At 34.5% G+C, this 22906-nt stretch overlaps 4 protein-coding genes across 6 annotated transcripts; 1 reads left to right on the top strand and 3 right to left on the bottom strand.

Annotated features, from left to right (window-relative positions):
* Nucleotides 1-131: 131 nt before the first annotated feature.
* Nucleotides 132-1465, bottom strand: DCTN3-p24 (Dynactin 3, p24 subunit). Of its 3 annotated transcripts, none has more exons than XM_066742518.1 (3): nt 1286-1465; nt 1057-1221; nt 132-922 (listed from the first exon to the last, which is right to left on the bottom strand). In XM_066742518.1, exon 3 carries the CDS (start codon nt 919-921, stop codon nt 340-342), a length of 582 nt encoding a protein of 193 aa, XP_066598615.1. In that variant the 5' UTR covers nt 922; nt 1057-1221; nt 1286-1465; the 3' UTR covers nt 132-339. The 3 variants fall into 3 exon arrangements, with proteins under 3 accessions (XP_066598615.1, XP_066598616.1, XP_066598614.1); XM_066742519.1 differs by having other exon boundaries at nt 1057-1218; XM_066742517.1 differs by lacking the exon at nt 1286-1465 and having other exon boundaries at nt 1057-1275.
* Nucleotides 1466-2332: 867 nt separating this feature from the next.
* On the top strand, nt 2333-8256 carry Hs6st (heparan sulfate 6-O-sulfotransferase). Its single transcript, XM_066742446.1, has 4 exons — nt 2333-2969; nt 3374-3777; nt 4111-4290; nt 4944-8256. The coding sequence occupies exons 1-4, from the start codon at nt 2525-2527 to the stop codon at nt 5259-5261; spliced, it is 1347 nt and encodes a 448-aa protein (XP_066598543.1). The 5' UTR covers nt 2333-2524; the 3' UTR covers nt 5262-8256.
* Nucleotides 8257-8520: 264 nt separating this feature from the next.
* Nucleotides 8521-10215, bottom strand: LOC136782778 (SPRY domain-containing protein 7). Its single transcript, XM_066742447.1, has 4 exons — nt 9612-10215; nt 9111-9388; nt 8941-9043; nt 8521-8871 (listed from the first exon to the last, which is right to left on the bottom strand). The coding sequence occupies exons 1-4, from the start codon at nt 9715-9717 to the stop codon at nt 8774-8776; spliced, it is 585 nt and encodes a 194-aa protein (XP_066598544.1). The 5' UTR covers nt 9718-10215; the 3' UTR covers nt 8521-8773.
* A 151-nt stretch (nt 10216-10366) lies between these two features.
* RpL35A (ribosomal protein L35A) lies at nt 10367-10987 on the bottom strand. Its single transcript, XM_066742448.1, has 3 exons — nt 10758-10987; nt 10518-10676; nt 10367-10441 (listed from the first exon to the last, which is right to left on the bottom strand). The coding sequence occupies exons 1-3, from the start codon at nt 10962-10964 to the stop codon at nt 10418-10420; spliced, it is 390 nt and encodes a 129-aa protein (XP_066598545.1). The 5' UTR covers nt 10965-10987; the 3' UTR covers nt 10367-10417.
* Between the last annotated feature and the right edge of the window lie 11919 nt (nt 10988-22906).

Here is a 22906-nt window from a genome sequence, read left to right as displayed (position 1 = left end):
GGTTATTTTAATAAAATATATTGTTATAGAGGTCCAATGATCAAATACATTCTTCTTTTCTTAGATACAACTGAATGTGTATTTTTATACATTAAGATATACTATAAATAAATGTATATTGAATATTTAGAATAAATTTTCTTTTTAATTCCCTACTATATGTTGTCTTATTTGGTTTAATTTAATTTAATAGAGCCACATTAAAATATTATATATAATTCCTTCAATAAATATTTGCATAATAAATTAAAAAAGTATTTTGAGATAAATGCAAGATTTTTTCTTAAAAATATACATTTTTCTTTAGAGAAAACTACATAGAATTATTAAGTTTAATACTTAATCCAATTGCTTTTTCGGCATTGCTGCTATTTCAGCAGCTGTCACTGCAGCATCTAATGCAATTAAATTTTTTGTTACAATATTTATTACAGAATTGTATTTTGAAATAAGTTTTAAAACATTTTCAGTTAGAGCTTTCGAATTGTTTTGAGTGTTTAAATACAACAAATTAAGTTCATTGAGTTTACTAGTTAATTGTGGAGCTTCCTGCAGGCGGTCTGTGTCTAACACTGGCATTAGTTCTTGCATTTTTGTTAATAATTCATAACTATTTTGAATCTCTGGTTCAATTGCTAAAAGGTATTGCTTCTTTGCATCAGTTGTAAGATCTGATTCTTCGCTAGTTGCATCTATATAGGTATTCAATTCTGGTAATCTTTTTATAGCAGCATTTGCTTTTTCTCTTCCAGTTACAGCTGATGAAATTAATGTATGTACGTGAAGCAGGTTTTCAATAACATTACTCTCAGGTTGAGGATCATCAACTGTTATGATTTTTCCAATACCATACATTTGTCTTTCAATTTCACTAATTCTATCTTCCAATACATTGGCAGTTGTTACATTAGAAGTTTCCATTCTAAAAATTGATATTAATATTAAATATTTTTTTTAATTACCGCTTTGCTAACTCTTTTATTTGCTTAAATTTTATAGAATTTTTGTTGTTATTACATGAGTAAACTATTTAAATTTAATAGTATTCAAACTTACCTAATATTGTTTTGGTGTAAACAACGTTAATAATCAATCTAAACACACATATCACTTAAATGATCACCAAAAATTGTAATTTCAGATATAATGTAGAAATAATTTGACTGTCTGGTATGACTGGGACCTATCTGAGGCTACTGCAGGCACTGCAAGTGCAGGCTACTGAAATTATTGAATAGAGAGTATAGAGACAATAGAGTATAAAAATATTTTAGGTTATGGTTACCTCATCTTCCCCTTTACGTCTCGCTATGGAGATACAAACTGATACTAACAATTGTTTGTTGGTATTGTGACTTGTGATATATACTGCTTTACGGTGAGAATGTGTGGGGATACATATGCATACTATCAGCGTTATCTATCGGTAAATTTTGTAGTGATTTTCTTCCAATCGTATACGTATATATGCACTTACACATTTTTACTTCATGGCACTTCATGGTATTGTGTTAGTATGCACATGTCATACACAGTCATACACCAGCACCAGTATGCACATAGGGAATAGCAAAAAGTTGAAAATGTATTATACCTTACCTACGTAAATAAAAAATTATTAAAAAATAAAGACGTGCGGATAAAATTTAATTAATATTGTGATGATATAATTATTATTAATATGTAATTCGAAATATATTATTAGACTTATTAATGGGATTAAAACTTAAAAATTTATTGTAGTTAATAACAAGTAAATAGAAATAATTTAAAGAAATATTAAATTATATACATAATTTAATGATTAAAATTAATAAATAAAATTTTATTTTTTGCGAACCAACTTTCTCTAAAAACATTTTGCTATTTTATTTATAGGTAATTGGTTTGTTATTTTCAAGAATCTTTCAGTTCAGTAGGAATCGAATTCTATTAATACATTTTTAAAGTTAAATATTTAAATTAAGTATTACTCCATGAAAGTGTGTTCGTATATGCAGTACAGATTGTGTGTAGTATTAAGCATATATATAGGTTTACATTTGTTATAAGGAGAGAAAAAGAAAGCTGTCTGCGTAAAGTGGAGACGAATATAAGGGTTAGGTTAAAAAGTTAAAGCTAAAGTGAGATAAAACATCTGTCATGGCCGGTTTTCCCGGTGGGGGTCGGTCACGGGACAGTAGGTGGTTTCGGATGTAGTGGGGTAGGGGTATAGGACGTGGAAAGGACGGCCGTGTTCTGAGTGTTCTGACTGGGCTGGGGGGGACGCCCGGGGGACGAGGGCCGCGACGAGGACGGGACGGGAATGATGAAACGAGAAACGTCGGGAACGGGTCGGTTGGGAATGGGAAGCAGGATTGTGGGAAGGGAATACATACGATACGTTATGTGATATGTGATGATTTTCGTAGTAGTTTTGGTTAAGTCGTGTTGACGAACGGAGCGGGCCGATAGAAAAGAGTGCAAGACTGCAAGGAAGGCCGAAAGAAAGAAGTGGTATGGTGAGAAAATATGGGAGGCGATAATGGGCAGACGATTAAGCGAAGAAGGCGTTAGCGATTTGGCGGTCCTCATACGGGACGATAATAATATATGTGACAGGTCCGCGACGATGGAGTCGCGGGCACGGAGGACTCGTTTACGAAGCGTTGTCGCGATCTGCCTCTTCCTCGCACTGACGGGCATCATTTACTTGGGGTACTTCTGTCCTGATCACGTCTGTGCACTGTCCAATCGCGAAATTAAAGAATCCACAAGATTGTCCGAGGGTCTTTCTGCTGGTCCTGGTTCCGGTTTGTCTTCCGTCTCCGTCGAGCTCGATAGAAATGGTCTTCTTTCTGTACACCCTGCTTTTAAACTACAAAGTATTCAGGGAAGCCTTGGCTACGATGACATCTTTACAAATGACACCTTTCAATTTGACATAAATGCTCATGATGTTATGGTTTTTCTTCATATTCAAAAGACTGGTAAGTATTTTTCTGAGATAAGATCTTTTTTTCTGTCAAGTTTACTTTTAAGCATCATCTGTTTTTCTTTCCTTCATAACTCCTATTTATAAAAAATACATTAATATCTCTGATTTTTGTACAATTTTAATACTTTCAACTTATGGCATCAAGTACTTGTGTCTCATGTGTTTTTGAATAATTCATCAGGCATCTTCAAATCTGTAGTCCGTAACTTATTAGAAAAGGAAATATTTATTCGAGATATTTGATTATTTTGTATGCTGTGCATATACATCCTTCTCAAGTTTTATAGCTTCCCTTTTTTTGTTTTGAATCAATTACATACAATGTAGAAACAATAAGTACTATGTCTTAGGAATGAATAAGAATAATATTTTGAAAGGTATTTTTCATTGTTTTAGGTGGTACTTTATTTGGGAAGCATTTAGTACGAGACCTAGATTTGCAAAGACCATGCTCTTGTCAAAGGAAACGTAAACGTTGCTTTTGTTTCCGTCCAAATCGCAATGAAAACTGGTTATTTTCAAGATATTCTACAGGCTGGAAATGTGGATTGCATGCTGATTGGACAGAGCTAACATCTTGTGTAGACTCTGAATTGAATAAAATTGAAGAAGAGGGTATAAAACGCAGATATTTTTACATAACAATTATACGAGATCCTGTTGCACGCTACTTATCAGAGTTTCGACACGTTCAAAGAGGAGCAACTTGGAGAGGAGCTAGACATTGGTGTGGGGGTACTCAAGCAAATATACCTCAATGCTATAATGGTCCTAATTGGTTTGGAGTAACACTGGAACAGGTAGCTTTCTAAAGTATTTGTATTAATGTGCAAGAGCACCTTATTAAGCATATTTAGAATAAAGCTCATTTTTGTAAAAACTATCAATTTTAAGTGCTGTTCCATATTAATAGAACTTGTTACTTTTTTGCATTTTAAAGTAATTCTTTGTCTAATATGATTTTAAAACTTAATTTTTAATACCAATAAGTATAAATTGAGTAATAAATAATTGTTTGTTTGTTATATAAAAACTTGGCTTTACTATTAGCAGTATAAAATATGCCATATATATAATTTTAAAAAATTTATTTTAAGTAGCAAAAAATAATTTTATATTTCTCTTTTTTGCAGTTTATGGCTTGTTCATACAATTTAGCCAGTAATCGTCAAACCAGAATGTTGGCTGATCTTTCTATTGTTGGTTGTTATAATTCTTCGCTCACTAGTGCGGATAGAGATCGTCTGATGTTGGCTAGTGCCAAGCATAATTTGCAGTTCATGCCATTCTTTATGTTGACTGAGTATCAAAAAGTAAGTTTTAACTCATAAAAATTAAATATTTTCAATAGCATATTTTTTATTGACATTATTTATTTCTAACCATTCTACTGGTTCTAAGAGATACAGTATGTTAACTAGACTTTTTTTAGAGTGATAAGTACTGCTTACTACTTAAAACTAAATGTGTATATAACCATCAAATGTGTATGAGATCTTTTCGGTGACACATGTTTTCTATTTATTGTCTGCTTCAGCTCCCTGTTTCTGTTTACATAGTTACTTTTTGAAAATGCCTGAAGAGGTACTAACTGTAAAACTTATTCCTACATTTAAACATTAACCAAGCATATTTTTAGAAGACTGCATTTTTATAGTTGTAAATAGTTAAGAAAATCCTGTTTTATAGATTGAAGTTTTGATCTTGATCAACTTTTTTTTACTTTTGTTTATAATGTACCTTGCACCATATGCAAATGTATGTGTGAATAGGTTTATTAATACGTACTCATTATTGCTAAAAAAATGTCTATCATCCTTGACCATTAGACTGTAAGATATGTTCATAAACAAGTTATGAAGCAGTACATTATTTATGCATTGCACAATTAAAAAATTTAGAGTCTCTTATTTGTAACTACTACTGGAATCATTTACTTTTACTAATACAAGTATAAAAATAACAGGTTGGGCAGTATACTTTTGAGGAAACTTTCGGGATGAGATTTGCTGTTGCTTTTGAGCAGCACAATGCAACTCTTAGTGCTGCCACAATGGCAACTTTAAGTCCAGAGCAGTTGGAAAAAATACGTAGATTAAACAGACTGGATCTGGAACTCTACGAATTTGCCAAGAATCTTGCATTTCAAAGATTTCGACGATTAAGAGATCGAGATCCACATTTTGTGCAACGATTTCAACATCTGGGAGACTTACCTTCAAGACAGAGTGCTACTGAATTTAATTGGGATTCTGTCATTGAAGATACAACGGATAATGAATAGTAGGTAAGTATGAAACCAGAAGATGTGTATTGATACTTTGCATCCACAAGTCAGAAAGTATTGCATTGGATCTGAACATCTCTAAGATTTATTTATATAGCAAAATACTTTATTATGAATACTATATGCATTTATTTGCGTCGAACTTAACCAAAAGTGTTTAAGAAATATACTTGGATAAGACCAAAGAGAGCTCTAAAAACCTTGGTATAATCCTTGGTACATCTTTAGTGTTTATGTGTAAAGGAATCAAATACACTGATATTACGTACGAATTTTATATTATACTCCCAAAAAGTTTATAAACTATTTGCAAAAGCTCTTCCGTATACGCGTATTTTAACATATCTTTGCTTTTAATGGTAATTATAGATGGTACTTTTTTATTGAATTCGTTTACATGATGTTATATAAAAAAACATTGCCATATCTGATTAAATATGCCTTTTATTAATATATTTATTTCTATACATTTGTAGGGGAATCAGTGATATTTGCCATAATTGTATTCGCGAATAATCGAATGTGTGTATTACAATTTAAAATCATTTTTGCATATTTTAGAATGGAGGTACAATAAGGCTTCCCTTGCCTTGTAATTATAATATTTTTAATGAGCTATTTCATGATTTTATTCACTTTCTATTCACAATCAAAACACGAGGTTTACATAAATTTTTAATATATCTATGTCATTCACACAATTGATAGCACAAATATTTTAAAAAGTTTATATTGAATTATTTCCAAAATTTAAAATGCGTCAAAGTGATGCGTTTTGTAAATCTAGTTTTAAATGGCCGATATAGCATATTTAATTAGTTATTAAACTAAAGTGCAGGATGTGTCTAAAGCCTCTATTTAATTAGAATTTTGTGAATATATTTTAATTATTTGAAGCATGTTAAGTATTGCAATAATATTAAACATTTACATAGATCTAAAATAGATCTAAAGAGTATTGTCATGATCTAGAAAAATGATATCAAGAATATAAAAAAGGCTATGCAATCTTTCATAACAGTTATGAGTGCTAATAATTTTTGTTGTTAGTGTTTTAAATGAAAGGAAGGAATAATTATTGATTTATTTTGTACATATCTGAAATATATATTTTTTACTTGAGTTATTTATACGGCGATATTTAAATAATGTGTTATAGTATAATAAGTGATAAAACGCTCAAAAGCGTTTTTAGTTAAATGCGCCTAATATTAGTTAATAGCCATTAGAATAGTAGAATATATATAAGTGCTCAGAAAGATTCTCTCTTGGAAATACTTCCGTTCATGTGAAATTATCAAATAACGTCCAAATTGATGACTAAATTATAACATAAATAGCATACCAAGATATAAAAAGCAGGAAGATGAAATGAGATTATAGGATATTAGTTTTTTTGTCTTAAATCAAGGTAAAAGTAAAAGTCACATTAGATCGAAATAATCATTTATACTTAAGTATGCAATACAATAGTTTTATGTGCAATACCACTCAATATGTTACCAATATAAACATCTCATATCATTCAATCATGGAGAATTAATGTAATATATATATAGATGTAATGTTAAGAACTATTTGAGCCAGTAAGACTGCTATGCAAGGGCTCTCTTGAAAAGCTTAAAGGTCCTTCGAATGAATACAATGGTCATAATGCTACCTATATTTTAACTACTGTGCCATACAAAACACAAATTAAATAATATAAATACAATTGACTAAATATACATAACTAAGAATAAGTAGTCAACATATAGCTGATATTGTATGTAAAATTAGAAGTGTTAAAAGTATGTATAGTCAGATTGTGTTCAGTCGATCGACCTAATGCAGAAGTACGTATAAGAATAATATTGACCTTTTTACTCTCTTACGACTAATTTGTTTTACGATGAATTCGTAATTTGTACTCTGAGAGTAAAAAGTTTGATTATAATTTAATCAGTGAAAACATAACGTTAAGGACCAAAGATTTTTATTACGTTTTTGCAAGCTAATACGATGCTTGCAGCACAAGCAATCATAAGCAACTTTTTATATCTCGTTAAAACAAAGCGCTCATGTTTTATACGGTTAGTTAAGGGATAATAACAATGCAATAAATCCCTTCACTTTCCGGTTGAATACAATAAAAGAAGGGTAAAATTTACCGCGAGATAAAAACAATATTTCTATATAAGCAACAGTTAAATGGTATATACTTTTTAACATAAGAATACAGTTGCAAGAAATTTAATTTGTCAGTCATAAGTTTACTGTAGTAGTAGTAGAAAGAAATAACTCTGAAATACTCAAATCTCACAGATTATATTCTTTACATTATTGGAATAATGTTGAGTGAACAAGAGAAAAGTATTGTGTGATAAAAAAAACAATGTAATTACCTTTGCATTTAGGTTTTATAATAACCTTATGATAACTATATAATTTACCATTTTTTGCAGAAATTTGTAGAATGCGTAGATGAGTAGAATTCTGAAGATAAATATTTGGATTATTATGTACATTGTTACATGTTGGTTGTTTAAATTTCCAATCAGATGAGTTCTCAGTACTTTAAAATTGTGAAAGCTTCATTTTATGAAATTAAAAGTAAATTTGTAAAGTAAGTAAAAAATTGTCTTTCTGCACGATAGTATGCAAAGTTAGTGTCCAAAAGAAAATTATACTTTATACATCGAAAATTTTTCTTTGCGTACTAACTTTGACGCACTACCATGCAGTATATATCGTATGCAATATGTGCGCAATTTTTTTCCACCCGTAGAGAAAGTCAAACTCACCTCATCTCGTTCGGCTTTTTCTACTCTTGAAAAAAAGAATACTTCGCGCACTACTGGCATAAGATACTATTGTAAACAGCATTCTTCAACGAAGCAAACCATGATACTAGCCTAATAAAGTGTATAGGCCTAACGTCATCTGTACCTTGTTTAAACCATTGTAAATACCACTCTGTTCATTAAATAAGAATTAGTGAATTATCAGAAAATATTCGCATCTATATCGTAAATTGTAAACATAATCTGACTAAAGCTATACTATTATAAAATTATAGTCTTATAAAGTATATAATTGAATTTAATTTGTACACGAATAAACGGCTAAGTATTAGTTATTTCAAGTTGACGCGTGAGAGTAATTGTATTAATGATATAATTTTAATAAACTTGAAAGATTATTAGGTAATTCTATAATTGATATAGATCTTGCTATAGATTTTTTAAAGTAGAAGTAGAAGCAAAAAACCTTCATGTATTAATAAAAATGTTTATTTCGATATACTTAATCATAATATATGTATATATATATATATATATATATATGTATATATATTAGTTAAATAATGTTAAAGATTTCTTTCCACTTTATTATGCTTCTTATATTATGCTTGATAGTATTTTGTTATTCATTTTTTCTCTTTTATATCAGTGGACACAAGTATAGGATGGACAGATAATTTTTTAGATTTTTGTTTTACACATTTAAGAATTTTTAAAACACGTTTGTTACAGCAGTGACTGTTCAAGCATTATTTTTTCAAATCCAATTGGTGGTAGGTATATAAAATTATCTAAAATTATATCTAAAATAGCCCCGTCATCCACTAAAAAAAGAAATTTTCATATTGGTTGGAAGTAATATTTTACACTTCAAATATACTATGCCAACATACCATAAAGTACTGGATAGGTAGTGCCTTTTATGCCCATTACAGGAGTCTCTGTTGATTTTCCATTCACGTAAAAGTTCAGTTCTATATGGTCAAAAGAAACACCCTGAAAGGATAACATTATTAGTCCCACTTTCAATTTAATTAAAAAAAAAATTAAGAGAAATTGTTACAATAATGTCTCCTTCTTGGATAGGGTTCTGAATTTTATGTAATTCTTGTTGATTATGTCTTATAATGCCATCTGAGTTAAGAGCCCAACTATCTGCATCATTTCCACCGACTGTAGAATTTAAATTTGCTAATCGTGTAGCTAAACCAATGGCCCATATTCCACCCTGCTGTATCTTTACTTCGAAATAGCTCTTACTTTGAACCAGTGGTGCATTTGTTAAAGCTGCCCCACATCCACATACTCTCAATCCATTTTTTACTATAACTACTTCATGTCCTTAAAAACAATATTTACTTGAGATATATTTATTGTTGATAGTTTCGAAATAAAACTATTTGATTAACATTAACATTGTACAAAATTAATTTCATTACATGTCTTTTATATTTTAAAAAAATTGCTGCTATCAATTGAGGATTAGTTGTATTGATTTCGATAAAATTTTTAGTATGCGACAATAGGTTATATTATTAAAATATCACTCGGTGATGATAGTTACCCATATTAGTTGTGTCTAAAGCTATTGGATTTGGTTCATTTTTTGGGACTTGTGCAGCAGACAATCCAAGCCCATCAAAACAGTTTCGTAAACAACAAAACATCATTCTTACTTGCTTTTAACGTTTAGTTAATATAGGAAGAATGTCATTTTGACATTTGTATCCAGAATTTCTTTTAAGTTTCGTACGTCACAATTGTCTACGCTACTTTTCCTTCAAATTTATGAAGTATATCATATGGAATTTCAGATCCTGACAGAAACTTGATTACACTTGACATATAATACCATTTGACGCTTTTTCAAGACGTGTTTTATACGTAGAGCTTTATTAGTAGTGTGAGATATGTATATTTATACAGATGGTATGTGTATATGTATTCTAGATTGTCTACAGTGCCGACCGTGCCTACACAGCAGTAAGTATACGCAACGTCCAAAAATGTGGCTTCTTTAGCAAAATATAAAAAAAATAGATTTCTTGAAAAGCCGTGGTATTTTTAAAATATGATTTTGCTGTATTGATGTTAATAATTTATTAATCCTAATATTCATGAAAAAAAAATTAATCATAAAAAGCATATCCTGATATAATTTAAAAGGCAAACTTTTATAAACATACAATATACTTTTTCTTGAATGTGGATTAATCAACTGTTGACAACATTTTAAACATAACTGTAATATTTTAAATATATAAGTACTTTGTATAAACTTATTGTAGATGTTATTACAGATTATAAATTAAGTAGACATTTTTATAACCAAAATGGCCTTTATTTTTTTATATTATGTACAAAATAACTTTAGACTCGGCTGGGGTACAGCATCTGTAAAATGAGAAACACCAATTACATTTACTGTAAATTGGCTTAAACTAAAATTCTTTACTTATAATGTACTCACAATTCTGATACGATGTCCCATAGCTTTAGCAGGTAAATTCCTCTTGAATTTAGCACGCACTGAACCACTTGTACCATGTGGGCGAGTTACCTTTCCCCAGATAGCCCTAACTTTGGTCTTTTTCGTTGTCTTGCCAGGAACCGGGGTTCTATTTTTTGCCTGTTTAATGATTACAGATTATTTATAACATTCCATGGAATGACTAATGCAAAGTTTTTTATGAAATTTAAGAGTACTGACCTTATAGACATAGACGCATCGTTTTCCAACATAAAACTCAGAATCTTGCTTGATTCTGGCACCTTCAATTTTTAACAGAGCTGTATGCTCATGTTGATTACGGAGTCCACGTTTGTAACCGGTAAAGATTGCCTTGGCATAGAGTCTTCCATGCCTTTTGAATGGTCTTTTCTTGGGAGGTGCTGGTTCCGTGTTTTTTTCTGCCATTTCTAAAAAATATTACTTTTTTAAAAGAATTTTAAAGCAGTAAAATAGTTTGACCAAAGGGTAATATTCTTAAGTTATAATAGTTCATCAACTCAGTTTCTAGTTCACAGCAATAATAAAGATTTTCGAGGTTAAGTACAATGTTTAAAGCAAAGGAAGTTATAATTGTAAATTAATAAGTTTTAAGCAACAATGAAATCTTTCGGCGGAACTATGTTAAACACTTAAGAATAGTAAAACAATATTGTTTTATTTTCACTTATATGTATTGTTGACATTTATCTTACGGCGAACACATGAAAAAACGGGCAAATATCCATCTCAATCTTATATACGAATATTAAGATGGAATAAATTAATGACTGTGTGATATTTAGATAAATCATTTTACATAAAGGCACTAATATTTATGGTTTTTGATGAACAATTACGAATATTTTTACTATCAAATATAGGAAAGATTATAACCGAAACCTACCTACGGTTCACCACAAACTAAAAGAAACAGGAAACTTGACGGTCTCTACGTTATCGGCTACGTCCCTCTGGTGGAGAAAAAATAAAATAAGAACCAACTTTATACTTTACCATCTTATAAATATTTTTCGTAAGCTATAGTTAGCTTTTTCTCTGTTATTATTAGGAGAAAATGAACAATCGACGCTTAAGGGTGACTTTAACTAATCTTTATTAAATTAATTATGCTTTATTACATGTCACGTAGAATATCCTTACAATTCTTCCGTTTGCTATATTTCACGTAACATATAATATAGCATAATTAACATACTAGACTAGAGGTTGATTTATATTTAGGCTTTAGGGTCTCTTTCAGCAGCTCCCAAAATGCTTATTTTGCTATGCAGGATCGCTTTATTTTTTAAGACATACGTATGCTAATATATACCAAAGTTGGCAATTCTACATAGCAAATTGAGCATTTTGGGAACTGGTGAAAGAAAGAGACCTTTACCCTAAGATCTCTTAAGACGGTTTAATTTATAAGATCTGAATATGAATACCGCCCTATTTAAATATTATTAAAGTAGTATAATACCCGTAACATGACCTATACCAATTTAAGTAGCTACAAGTTGAGCGTAGCTCACGGACCTGTCATTTGATAGAGTAGTGGTACATACTACTACCTGACCTACCTGTGGAGTACCTGATAACACAGATACGCTACGGACGGTGTTGTGAGTACTTAGACTCAGCATATTCCAGCATGTTAGGAATTGAAATATTTCCATCTTGCTTCGCTTTTGGAAGTTTTGAAACATGATCGACATCATCACCACTCTTACTCTTACGGCAAAATCTACATTCTGGGGGTCGGAATTAAAATATATTCCATTAATTTAATGATTTTAATTTCATATTAAACGTCGTGATAGCGATATTTTTGAAAAAATATATATATATATATATATATATATATATTTGTTGTGAGAAGTGAAAGCGTGTCATTAAAATAAAGTAGCGATTGAAAATGACTAATTTTCATTTTTTATTAATGTAATTATTGGGTTTACCAAGTCTCAACGATGTAACCGAGGTTTAGAGAATGATAAAAGTTTCCTATATACTAATTCAAAGTCCAATTTTGAAAGTATCAAAAGCTTGGATTAAAATCATGGAAAAATTTCATTTTGTCTTCAGTCTTTAATTGTTGCACGACTATGGCTACTTCAATCCGATTGCGGGTCGAAAACGCTTATCGTGATCAACGTGATTACCGTGAGTTATGCGGAATGAGATGTTCCATTCAAAATTCCACTAGAGTCGAAATATTCTTAGTACTCACTTAATTTTTTATTAAAATTTATAGCAAAACATACAACCTGGATAATTAGATTATTGTTGCTATTATTTTTGTTAAGATTTTACTTTTTATCAGTTTAGTTATTCTTTAAAAAATTTATGTTTTCATTCAATTTTACTTTTTGAGAAGTTATTTTAATTGTTAATATACTTACAAAGCTTTTTTTTTAAATAAATAATTAAGGTTTTATTTATGTTGTTAATACATTGAGAAATTCAAGTGGTAATTTTTTTATTTATATTTTAACACTTAAAATGTATGTGTGTGACTCGATCCTCTGCAGAGAATAAAATGGAATGCAAAATTAAATTTTTTTCAGCGTATAGCTAAGTTCAAAAAGAAAATAAAAAATACGGGTAATGAAGTAACAGTAGATGGAAATAAAAAAGTGAAACATTTAGTTTTACATAATGTTTCATTAATTACTTTATATTTCAGCATTAATTATTCAAAGATAAAAAATATGATTTTTTTTAATTTCAAAATTAAAACATATATGTGTGATTAGTACGTATGTATGTACGGTAGATACGTAGCGCTATTTAACAAAATTGCAATGAGACCCGCACTGTTCAGCGTAGCTGTTCATTTGGTACCTGCGAATCTCGGAATTGATTTAAATTAAAGTATTTGTAACAAACTAATGTAAATGTGTAGATTTTCGCGTCGTTCTCCTTTCAAAATGAGGGAAAAGAATTTTTGAGAATTCATGAGAATTACGAGAAACGCAGAGAAGCTTTTATAAATTTCCGGTTCATGCTGTCAGCCAGTCGTATAGTACATCGTGTTGGTTAAACGAAGCGGAATCTGTCTCGGCATTGTTCCCCGAGGCAGTGCACAGTCACAGTCGGTCCAGCCCAGTCTGGCCTCTTCGTCATCCATTCACGTCCTCACCGTCATTATCATCATCGTCAACGAACAAGGCAGCCATGCCTTGGTGCTTTGGTTATATCCGACGCAAACGATAACCCGATTCACTTTGCTCGCTTTGCCCCTTGTAAATCATCTGTTCCCTTCCTCGAGGACCCACACACACACACACACATACACACTCACTCAGATTTACATCAACTCAGCCATGCTGCGTAACAATCTCCTCTATTCTTTTTTTCACCTGCCTCTTAAAAAGTATTCATTTCATTCATTTCTTTAAAGTTTACTGTGCATTCAGTAGGGAGCAAGGTATGTTTTGTTCTTTCTCCAGGATCATCATATCTCAGTTATCTGGACAAATTGTAGCATCTCCTCTTGCCGTCTTAGACGGCGGAAACAAAAATCATTTATCTTTCGTTTTAATCCACGTCCGTTGCATCATAATGGAATTAGCTGTGCTGATTTATTCTATAGCCGCTCTACCTGCCGCTGTCACCTGAATCAGTAATATTTATGCCATCAACATAATTATGTATTGCTCCTTTTCGAAGCTCCCAAGTTTGTACTTCTCTCGACCAAAGTTAGTTTAGTATACGGTTAAAATACATTATGAATTTTCGATTTGCCACAATAACAATTTTATAGAACGTTTGAAGCATGTTACAGTTATATATGTATAGCCACAGCTAAATCACATAATTCATAAATAATTTTCAATCTCAATCCTCTACATAGATATACAAGTTTTATAAATTTTCAAAAATTATTTCTAAAAAAGAAGAAAGAAACTAATGAAAATGAATGAAAAGTGCTTTTTAAACACTTGCACTAATGCAGAGTGAAACTTGCAGGTTGTGGGAAATACCGAGCGTATATTTTGTATAAACAATTATTCGGGCCGAGATGGGTCGCCGTGGGATAAATTTTTCGTTGGAAACAGATTTTGTTGACTTTTTCCTCATTTCGTGGAGAAGAGGTCTTTGGGGATAGCTAAGCTGTGGATTTATTTTAATGTATTTATGCGGTGTGTACGGGGGTTTCTATCCGTGCTAGATTTACCTACTTATCTCGGCGTCCTTCCTATACACAAACATACGTAAACACAAACGCACACACATGCATATATATATTTTATACTACCTCGGAAAAGCCCCCATGGGGAACCCGCGCCGGCAATGAATTTGCCCTTGCTTAGGCGACACCACCGCACAATGGATTACAAATTTAGGTCCGTACACTGGCCTAGACATGCCCTCTTCAAATAAAGATCATTCGCAGTTGGAGCTAAGGAAAAATGTCAATTATCGGCCTCGAATCTTTATAATTCTGTCATCATTGAAACCGCACTCAGCGGCGACAAATTAGCTATAATTTAAAGCTGGCTAGTGCAATGAATAAAATCCTACAGATGTAATAGGGGTAATAGATGATAAGATGGACTTTTTTTTAGTCTGCATTCCCACATTTTCCTTGTCTAATATCCTCCCAAGAATCCAATTTAATCTCTTCGGAAACGATTCGGGTCACGAAAGAAAATGCAGATGCGTAAATTGGCGCAGCTGCAGTTACGAGCATATTACCTCGAAGGGACCGTAGTGATATTTCAAGCCAATAGGGTTTTAATTAAAGAGCCTTGTGCGATAGCAGTCGGCTTTACGAGGTCGGTTTTGCGGAATAGGTCGTTCGTGGCTCGTTCGTCCATTTGGCCAGCTGTTCTTGTCAACGGATTGTCTTTTTTCAGCAGCCAGCCTCTACATATAGCACGCGATGAAGCCACAACAAGCGATTTATCGAAAACAATCATTCTTCTTCGTTACTAAGAAAAGCTCTCCACACTGGATATGGTAGGCTGGGGCTGGTTGCAGGATGCGGAAGGAAAACGGACTGGAAGCGTGAGGGGGATGCAGAGAGGTGTGTAAAGTGCAGACACCGCGGAAAAACCGGCTTGAATAATTCAAGTCTTTCACGAGAGGCAAGAGCTCGTCGGGAGAGACCACGAGAAATTTTTATCCATCGTCTTTCCACACAATCGCCACTTCGATCGTCTCTCCCTTCCCTTCCCCTCCCCTTTCATTGTTACGAATTTACGTCTGCTCCTTTACACTCGATAACACGGAATTGCTGCTTGTATACCCTATATATACTGCCCATAGTATGTGTATGTACATCACTTAATCCTAGATTTCTATCCTCTCCCTCCGACAGTCATTTGCTTTATTTACAAAAAACCCAATATCCTCATTAAAGAGACATATGTCGATATAAATGTGTTTAGTAAAGAAATATTACGTTCTTATTTGCGTGACAGTAAGAGTGATTAGTGGATCGTTTCGTCGAAGAAGATTCGTCGAATTATTTACATGGGATCGTGGTTGAAACGAGCGCGATTTAAAAGTTTTTGCCTCTCTGATTGGCGGGGCGTGCGGTTATTGGATTTTTCAGGAGAAAGATCGAAGAAGGATGGCGCAAGTAACGAAGAATGCAAGATGAGTTACCTCAGGGTGCCAATGAATTACGAAGGGTTTGGCTGTATATACCTGCTATATATATATATATAGTCCTGAATATATATATATGACGATGCATTGTACAAGGTTCTATGACCTGTCTCGTGTATGTATATCGATTCTCAGAGCGAGATCGATAATCGATCAATACGAACACACCGAAGAGCCCTCCAGGACCTATATAAACTTCAAAAGGAATTTCATCAACGATTTTCCCCGAGCATCCTTATCATTTTCCTTTTACTTCCCCCCTGATTTACCTTCGTATAAGTATAACTTCTTCCTATCCTTCGAGTGTTTCTAGCCAAAGTTTCTCCTCTCTTTTTCCAACAATTATCATTTCCTCCCAACTCGACTCTTCTCTCTTGCTTTTTCTTCAAATTTGTCCATTTTCAGACCCACTTTCTCTCCACGTTGAACTCGACTCCTCTCTCCATCCGGCGGAAGCTCGCATGCAACAAGCAAGCATTCAAATAACTCGGCGTTTATTATACATATATGTATACTGGCACGTTTGCTATAGACGTAATAGATATGTTATACATACGTAGGAGTTTGATGAAAATTGTATGAGCCCTGAGTAAACCGACTGAGAGATATAAGTCTACCCTCTACCCTCTCGACCCAAGCGATCTCTTTTCGCCATGTATAGCTCGAATAGTTACTATATTTATAATATTGGAAAACTTTAAATATGTATAGAATTCGTTGCGACGTTGTTACAATATCTACGATAGGCCGCGAAGAATACTACAATATTTTTGAAGAGGTGCCTGCTGCAGTATATATAAGGCTGCGTTTAAATTATACAGTATATAGGATACTTGCATCGCTTGAAAAAGCGCCTATATAACTTTATTTCCGTTCTGCCAGAAACTTTGCGAGAAAACTGAAAATCGAATGGAGAATAAGGTGGTCTTAACACGATCGTATAACGAAGTATCTTTAGTGCCGAATTTCCTAGGTTGCTCCGCTGAATAAGAAACTATATACGCTACTTCAGACTGTTCGGCAAATATAAGCGGCCATATTCAGGACCCGTACATACCGTTAACGTTCTTACGGGTTCGCCGCAACTGCAGCTGCACCTGCAGCGGCTTATTTGCCTCGTCCTCCTAGAATTATGGGACTCCGGACCTTAGAAGCCCACACTCTCTCGTGTTACAGCAATTTATATGACACCTTCCCAGGCCCTGCTCGAGACATCTTTATATCATTTATTAATTTTCTCTATTTCACGATCATACCTTCTTTTAATTTTTTTTTCATTTTCGGACAATCGCCTCCTGATTTCTCCATCTATATATATTTATTTGACTATAAGCCTGTTGTAGAGAAAATTTTCCTTATTAAAATTGTCATTGCTTGTTTTTATAATTGTACCTATTACCGTGACTACCAATTTTCTCTTTCGCTTTGTGCAAAGATTGTGCATTATGCAGTTGGGATTTTAAAGAGACTTTTCGCCAACGATAAAGAATTCCGCTCCATCGATTAGCTTGCGGACCAGTCTGATAGGAGACTCGCTTTCTCAAGAATCGCAAACTGCTTAATATCAGTTCTGTTGCTATATATAGAAACCACAGTGTTGTATTACTGGTGCAAGCTATACCGTGATAGGACTAATTCTCTGAAAACAAAAATTTTACCGGAAGCTGATCTTCCGTGCGAAAATTGCAGTGCGGAAAGGGGATACATATATATATATATATATTTTTTTTTTAAATGAAAGGAAAAGCAGTTATCGATAAAAGAGATTTGTCAGTTAATGAATTATTGAAGAAACAATTGGAGGTCGTTAATGTTAATCGGATGGTGTAAGAGTTTGCTCGTGTTGGGGAAGTGTTTTTAGAGTGAAAACTTTTCGTATTTCATGGAAAGAAAAGTTGGGTGACTCGTTTAGGTTAATTGTTTGATATGGAGGATAGGGAGGTATGGATTAATAGGGGAAAAAGTAGAAAGGGAGTATTGCGCAGTGGCGGAGACCTATGCTTATCCACAAACGAGATTTCTGATGGCAAGACCGTACAGGAATGACAGCTGCTCGAGAGTTTTCGCAATAGCAAAGGCACCGATGTCTGTGAGGTCGGATCAATTTCCTGGATCTCTACGGCAAAGACAGGATTCCGTGGTTGTATACGAGGTTATCGGAAATCCTTCCAGTCCCCTCCCCTGTCCCTCCAAACTCGAGAAAGTCGTAGATTGGGGATACGCGCATACGAATACTCGCGCGAACTTAGTGAAATTGATAGGGAAGCTGGGGGGAGCAGGGCTGGAAGAAGAAATTGCGGGCGAGAGCGAGCAATGTAATCCAAAGGAAAATGCAAAAATGCCAAGCACTGGCCCTATAGCTCCACTAGAAACTCTTAATCCAACGGAAGAAATTCATTGGACCTATAATTATGCAAATCAGAACGCCTGTGTAATAATTTTTAGCTTTTTCTCCTCTTTGGAAAAAATTGCGAGTAGCCAATATTTATTATAGAGCTTCGCTATAAGCATTGAAATTACTCGAAGAGAATTTCACTCGAAGATAAGAATTAGTATAGATTATATCTTAACAAGAATCTAAGGAGTGAGAGTTAAATGAGCGAGGTAAACGGGGCTGGAGAAAAAGCTGTGCTGGAAAAGAATGCGCGGGGGGTAAACTGGAAAGATAAAGATAAAGGGAAAATATAGGATGCTGTGCTTTTGCCCTTTTGTATGCATTCGAGCAGGTGCGAGCACGTTGCATCATAATTTTTAATTGCGTTTATCTTGGAAAACAACCAAGGTGTTTCATACCTCTTTAGGTATTTACTTTAGAGCCACGTTCTTAGCGCGATTGCATCTAAAAAAAAAAAAAGATAATATAATTATTGGAGAAAATCTCGTCTTACCTGAGACCCCAATTTTCTTTTATATATATATACAACAATTTTTACATTTGCACCAATCTATTATTAAACGCATTTTCATGATTATTTAAAATTGCTACAATAATTGTAATTAAATTAACGTGCAAATGGAACTCTCGTCAATTGAAATGTTACTTATCGATGGAATTTCAATTAGCGCACTAAAACGAGTTTGAAAATAATACGTTTCGTTCGGTGCATTAACGATGCTAATATTTTATTAAAAATAGACGAGGAGGGTTGAAGAGGAGGGGGATGAATTCGCTTATCATCGGTGAAGTCACGCTTGAAGATTTCCCGTTCGAGCGTGGCAGAAAGATATAACAGAAAATATTCTCGCGTCTGAAAATCTGACGAGAGGAAAATGAAGCGGTGGATGACTGAAATGCCCCACGGCTTGATTGGGAGATACGGAGAGGGCGGGGGGAGGGAACGGGGGTTTAGAGGAGTGCAGGGGTTTGGATTTCGATATTTCCCGGAGAACGTGAGGAGCTGGAACCGTGCGCATCGCTTATAATAGGATTCGTTGCAGGTGCGAAAATTCCAACGAACGCCAGTATCGATTACTGCACCTTTTCACCCCCGCGTTTAATCCATCATGCGAAAGCAAAAAACCGTTGTATTATTTGCCCCCTTTTCATTAGCGGAAATTATCAAGCGTACCTCACTTTAACGAGTTCTACATCGATGGGCATCGTATATGGAAGATAAGTACCTTCGCAAAAATTATAATGCAGATATTAATTAACTTTGGGATTGTTAATGTAATTTTTTGCACGGAGCTCGAAATGAATAAATTATACGCGATATACACGCGTACGAGCAATGTGCGATTGTGTATACTATGTGCGCTTCAGAAAAACTACAAAAACCGATATATCACGCGCGCGATGACTGAAAAATTAATTGAATTATGAAGTATTGCTATTTCTTCAATCATCTATATATATATATATATATACATATAGTTTATATGCTAAATCGATCGACATGCAGCCTTCATTTCGTTTCCCAACCCCGTACTTCAATCTATCCATCCATCTATTCCCAGCTTCTCGTCATTTCCCCGGAGGAAAGTGTACAACTCGCGGTAGATCACGTTCGAGGGAATAGTTCTCCTCCCAGCTTCGGAAAGAACAGTCTCATTAGCGGTTCCGCGTGTAATCTGAAAAATGCGGAAGAGATAAAAAGAAATAAACAGTAATTAAAAATAGACATTGCGGGACACAAAAAAGTAGAAACATATACGAGAAAAGAGAATTTTTATTTTTCACTTTTTACAAGACTCGTTTATATTGTCTATTTTCTTTCTAAGTACGTAGACGGAGTAAATGGAAAAATTCGTGGGAAATAGAGGTATGATATTGAATGGGAAGGAAAAAGTGTCGTTAACCAAGTATAAGGCGAAAGTGAGAGTATGAGAGAAGTGCGAAATAAAGGATTGTAGGGAGTGTATGAGGGTAGATTTTAGGGTCAGGGTGGACAGCGTTGAAGTATAAAGGGGTAGATAGACAGCGCTATAGATATAGAAAAGAGAGAGAGAGAGAGAGGGAGAGAGAAGGCGTTAGAAAGAGGGACGTGAAGCAAAAGTGGTAATAAGATAGATGGAGAGGAAGTGCGAATGCATGCAAAGAGAGGAGAAACGAGGGCGGGCTGAGATGGAGAGCTCTCAGCAAATTGGAGAGTCTACCTTGGTCTTTTCTATCGTTCGCCCATTTCATTCCTATGGAAACCACCGAACGCATCTTCTATATATGTATACACCTTCGTCCCTTTTTTCTCACCCATATTCACACTACTCTTCGCAGGCTTCACCTTTTACCATTCGTCGCATAACAGAAATAAAAGCCAGTTCTCAAAACGAAGGGTCATTTATCGTGGAGAAACTATACCCGCGAGGTCAGAAATATAACTCTCGACTCAAACGTGCTTTCCACACACACACATACGAGAAATCTGTTGGAAGAAAGGACCTACTGTTTTCCGAAGCAATGCTACTTTTTATATAACGAGAAAGAGAGTATCAGGAGTTGTAAAGAATTAGCGCGGTAGAAACTAGAAATGAATTATGGGAGAGCACAGAAGGGGAATTATTAGCACATACGAGCTTTCTCGCTTTGGAAGAGATCCAAAGATTGGTTTTGCACTGCATTCCTTTCTATCCACTTGGTTTTCAAGCCCGGTAAGCCTCCTGGAACAAAGGACACGATCTATACCCCACTGCATTGCTTCCTGGAGAACGGTGCAAGGCAGTCTCCTGTCTTCATTAAGCCCTGGGTCCGCAGCGCCGGCTAAATCAGTTATCCAGTTATCCAGGAACTTGCCTTTCGTTCACGTTTCAATTGCCTGGGAAAAGCTCGGTTTTCCTTTCTCTGGACTCCCTCTGTCGCGGTCCACTTTATTGTTCCAAAAACTTAAATCGTGACTCTCCTCGTGAGTCTCAAACTCTACTGTCACTATAAATACTCGCACGATAGACGCCATTTTTATACTTGTTAGAAATTTAATGCCCTTGTGTGATCCTTTTACGATTCATACATGTCAATAATTAACAAATCGCAAAGCATCTAAAAGTGTGCAAATTATTGAATTTTGCTTGGATTTTCGCGAAGAATTTACCTCTATCGTGTGCTTGGTAATTCGCCCTTTGACTTAGGGACGATCAAGTTGGAATAAAACGAGTTATCGAACGTGTCTTAGCTTTGATCTCGATTACCCTGAGCTGGATAGCCAGAGTTCCATCTCCCTTTCATGGCCTTTGGCTGGACTTTGCACGTTAGTCGCTTGTGTCGCGCGCTCCTCCTCCAATTTCTAAGCTGACCGCGGGACGATGGCCCATTTCAATCGGATTCGTTGCGCAAAATCCTTCTAGCCAACTTGCTGCACCAGAAATCCAGATCTAGTCGAGAGGCACGAATTTTCAACCACAAAGCGACGTTAAATCCAAAAACTTGAAAAATTCCAATATTTCCTCTCCCGGCCATAAATACATTTCTCCTAGATTTTTCTATATTTTTCTACACAGTTTTTACAAACAAGCTACTCCATTTAAACAACTGTACTTGTGTTTATCCTATTCGCGTGGAATTGTGGAGTATTTGTACAAATATCTCGAAAGCGTACAAACGATGGGGTATATTTCGATTTTAATTGCTTTTCGGTCAAATATTTTGAGGCTTTATATACTGCCTTCTATTTTCTCATACATACATATATATCCACTAATCGCTACTAGCGAATGGAGCATAGTTAAACTCCGTTGATTTGCATGAAGAAATACAGTTGGAAACAGCGTAGGGCATGGAAGGGCAGGGGGCAGGGCAAGGGCGGGATGCTTTGATCCAGGCTCAAATGAAGCAAAGCAAGTAATCGATTTATAAGTCAATGAGCGCGTTCAGGGGTCGAAGCGGGAGCGGTCCGATTCGATAAACAGCTAACGAGGGATAACGTACTGTTCTAATCATTGTGTGGTGGATATAAGTAGCCGTAATTTATCCTCGAGGCTCCGGGCCCATTAACGCTTCTAGTCGAGCTTAGATTAGAAACTTGAAACTCTCATTGTGGAGAAATACAAGAGCAGAGCAGAGAAGCAGCAATAGCTACAGCAACAACAAGGAGGTCTCGCGTTTGGGTCGTTCGCGCGCATCACCTTCTTCGAGATCCCACTCGCGGCAAGCACTCCGCAAGTACCTTAGAGTTTCCCGAAAATTAATTATGTTTACCCCAACGCCAAGAACTTTGTGCCTTATACGTAACCTTCGCAGTTCGGAGATCTGACGCTTCAAGCACAGAAACCACGATGAACCTGCAAACTCGCGCAGCTGGCTACATCCGCCTTTT

Source organism: Prorops nasuta, unplaced genomic scaffold (genome assembly GCF_024137725.1).
Source record: "Prorops nasuta isolate Cenicafe-Biocafe unplaced genomic scaffold, Cenicafe_Pnas_1.2 PNAS00030, whole genome shotgun sequence".
Lineage (NCBI taxonomy): Eukaryota > Metazoa > Arthropoda > Insecta > Hymenoptera > Bethylidae > Prorops > Prorops nasuta.
This window is presented reverse-complemented; position numbering and strand designations above follow the sequence as displayed.

Bases quoted from the DNA above. Each gene is read 5' to 3' on its own strand.
- DCTN3-p24 (XM_066742518.1), bottom strand. From the start codon at position 921: ATGGAAACTTCTAATGTAACAACTGCCAATGTATTGGAAGATAGAATT.
- Hs6st (XM_066742446.1), top strand. From the start codon at position 2,525: ATGGGCAGACGATTAAGCGAAGAAGGCGTTAGCGATTTGGCGGTCCTC. The intron at 2,970-3,373 runs GTAAGTATTTTT...TCATTGTTTTAG, and splicing joins TCTTCATATTCAAAAGACTG to GTGGTACTTTATTTGGGAAG. The intron at 3,778-4,110 runs GTAGCTTTCTAA...TCTTTTTTGCAG, and splicing joins TTGGAGTAACACTGGAACAG to TTTATGGCTTGTTCATACAA.
- LOC136782778 (XM_066742447.1), bottom strand. From the start codon at position 9,717: ATGATGTTTTGTTGTTTACGAAACTGTTTTGATGGGCTTGGATTGTCT. The intron at 9,044-9,110 runs GTAACAATTTCT...TTATCCTTTCAG, and splicing joins TCCAAGAAGGAGACATTATT to GGTGTTTCTTTTGACCATAT. The intron at 8,872-8,940 runs GTATGTTGGCAT...TTCTTTTTTTAG, and splicing joins TACCTATCCAGTACTTTATG to TGGATGACGGGGCTATTTTA.
- RpL35A (XM_066742448.1), bottom strand. From the start codon at position 10,964: ATGGCAGAAAAAAACACGGAACCAGCACCTCCCAAGAAAAGACCATTC. The intron at 10,677-10,757 runs GTCAGTACTCTT...ATCATTAAACAG, and splicing joins GATGCGTCTATGTCTATAAG to GCAAAAAATAGAACCCCGGT. The intron at 10,442-10,517 runs GTGAGTACATTA...CTCATTTTACAG, and splicing joins TGGGACATCGTATCAGAATT to ATGCTGTACCCCAGCCGAGT.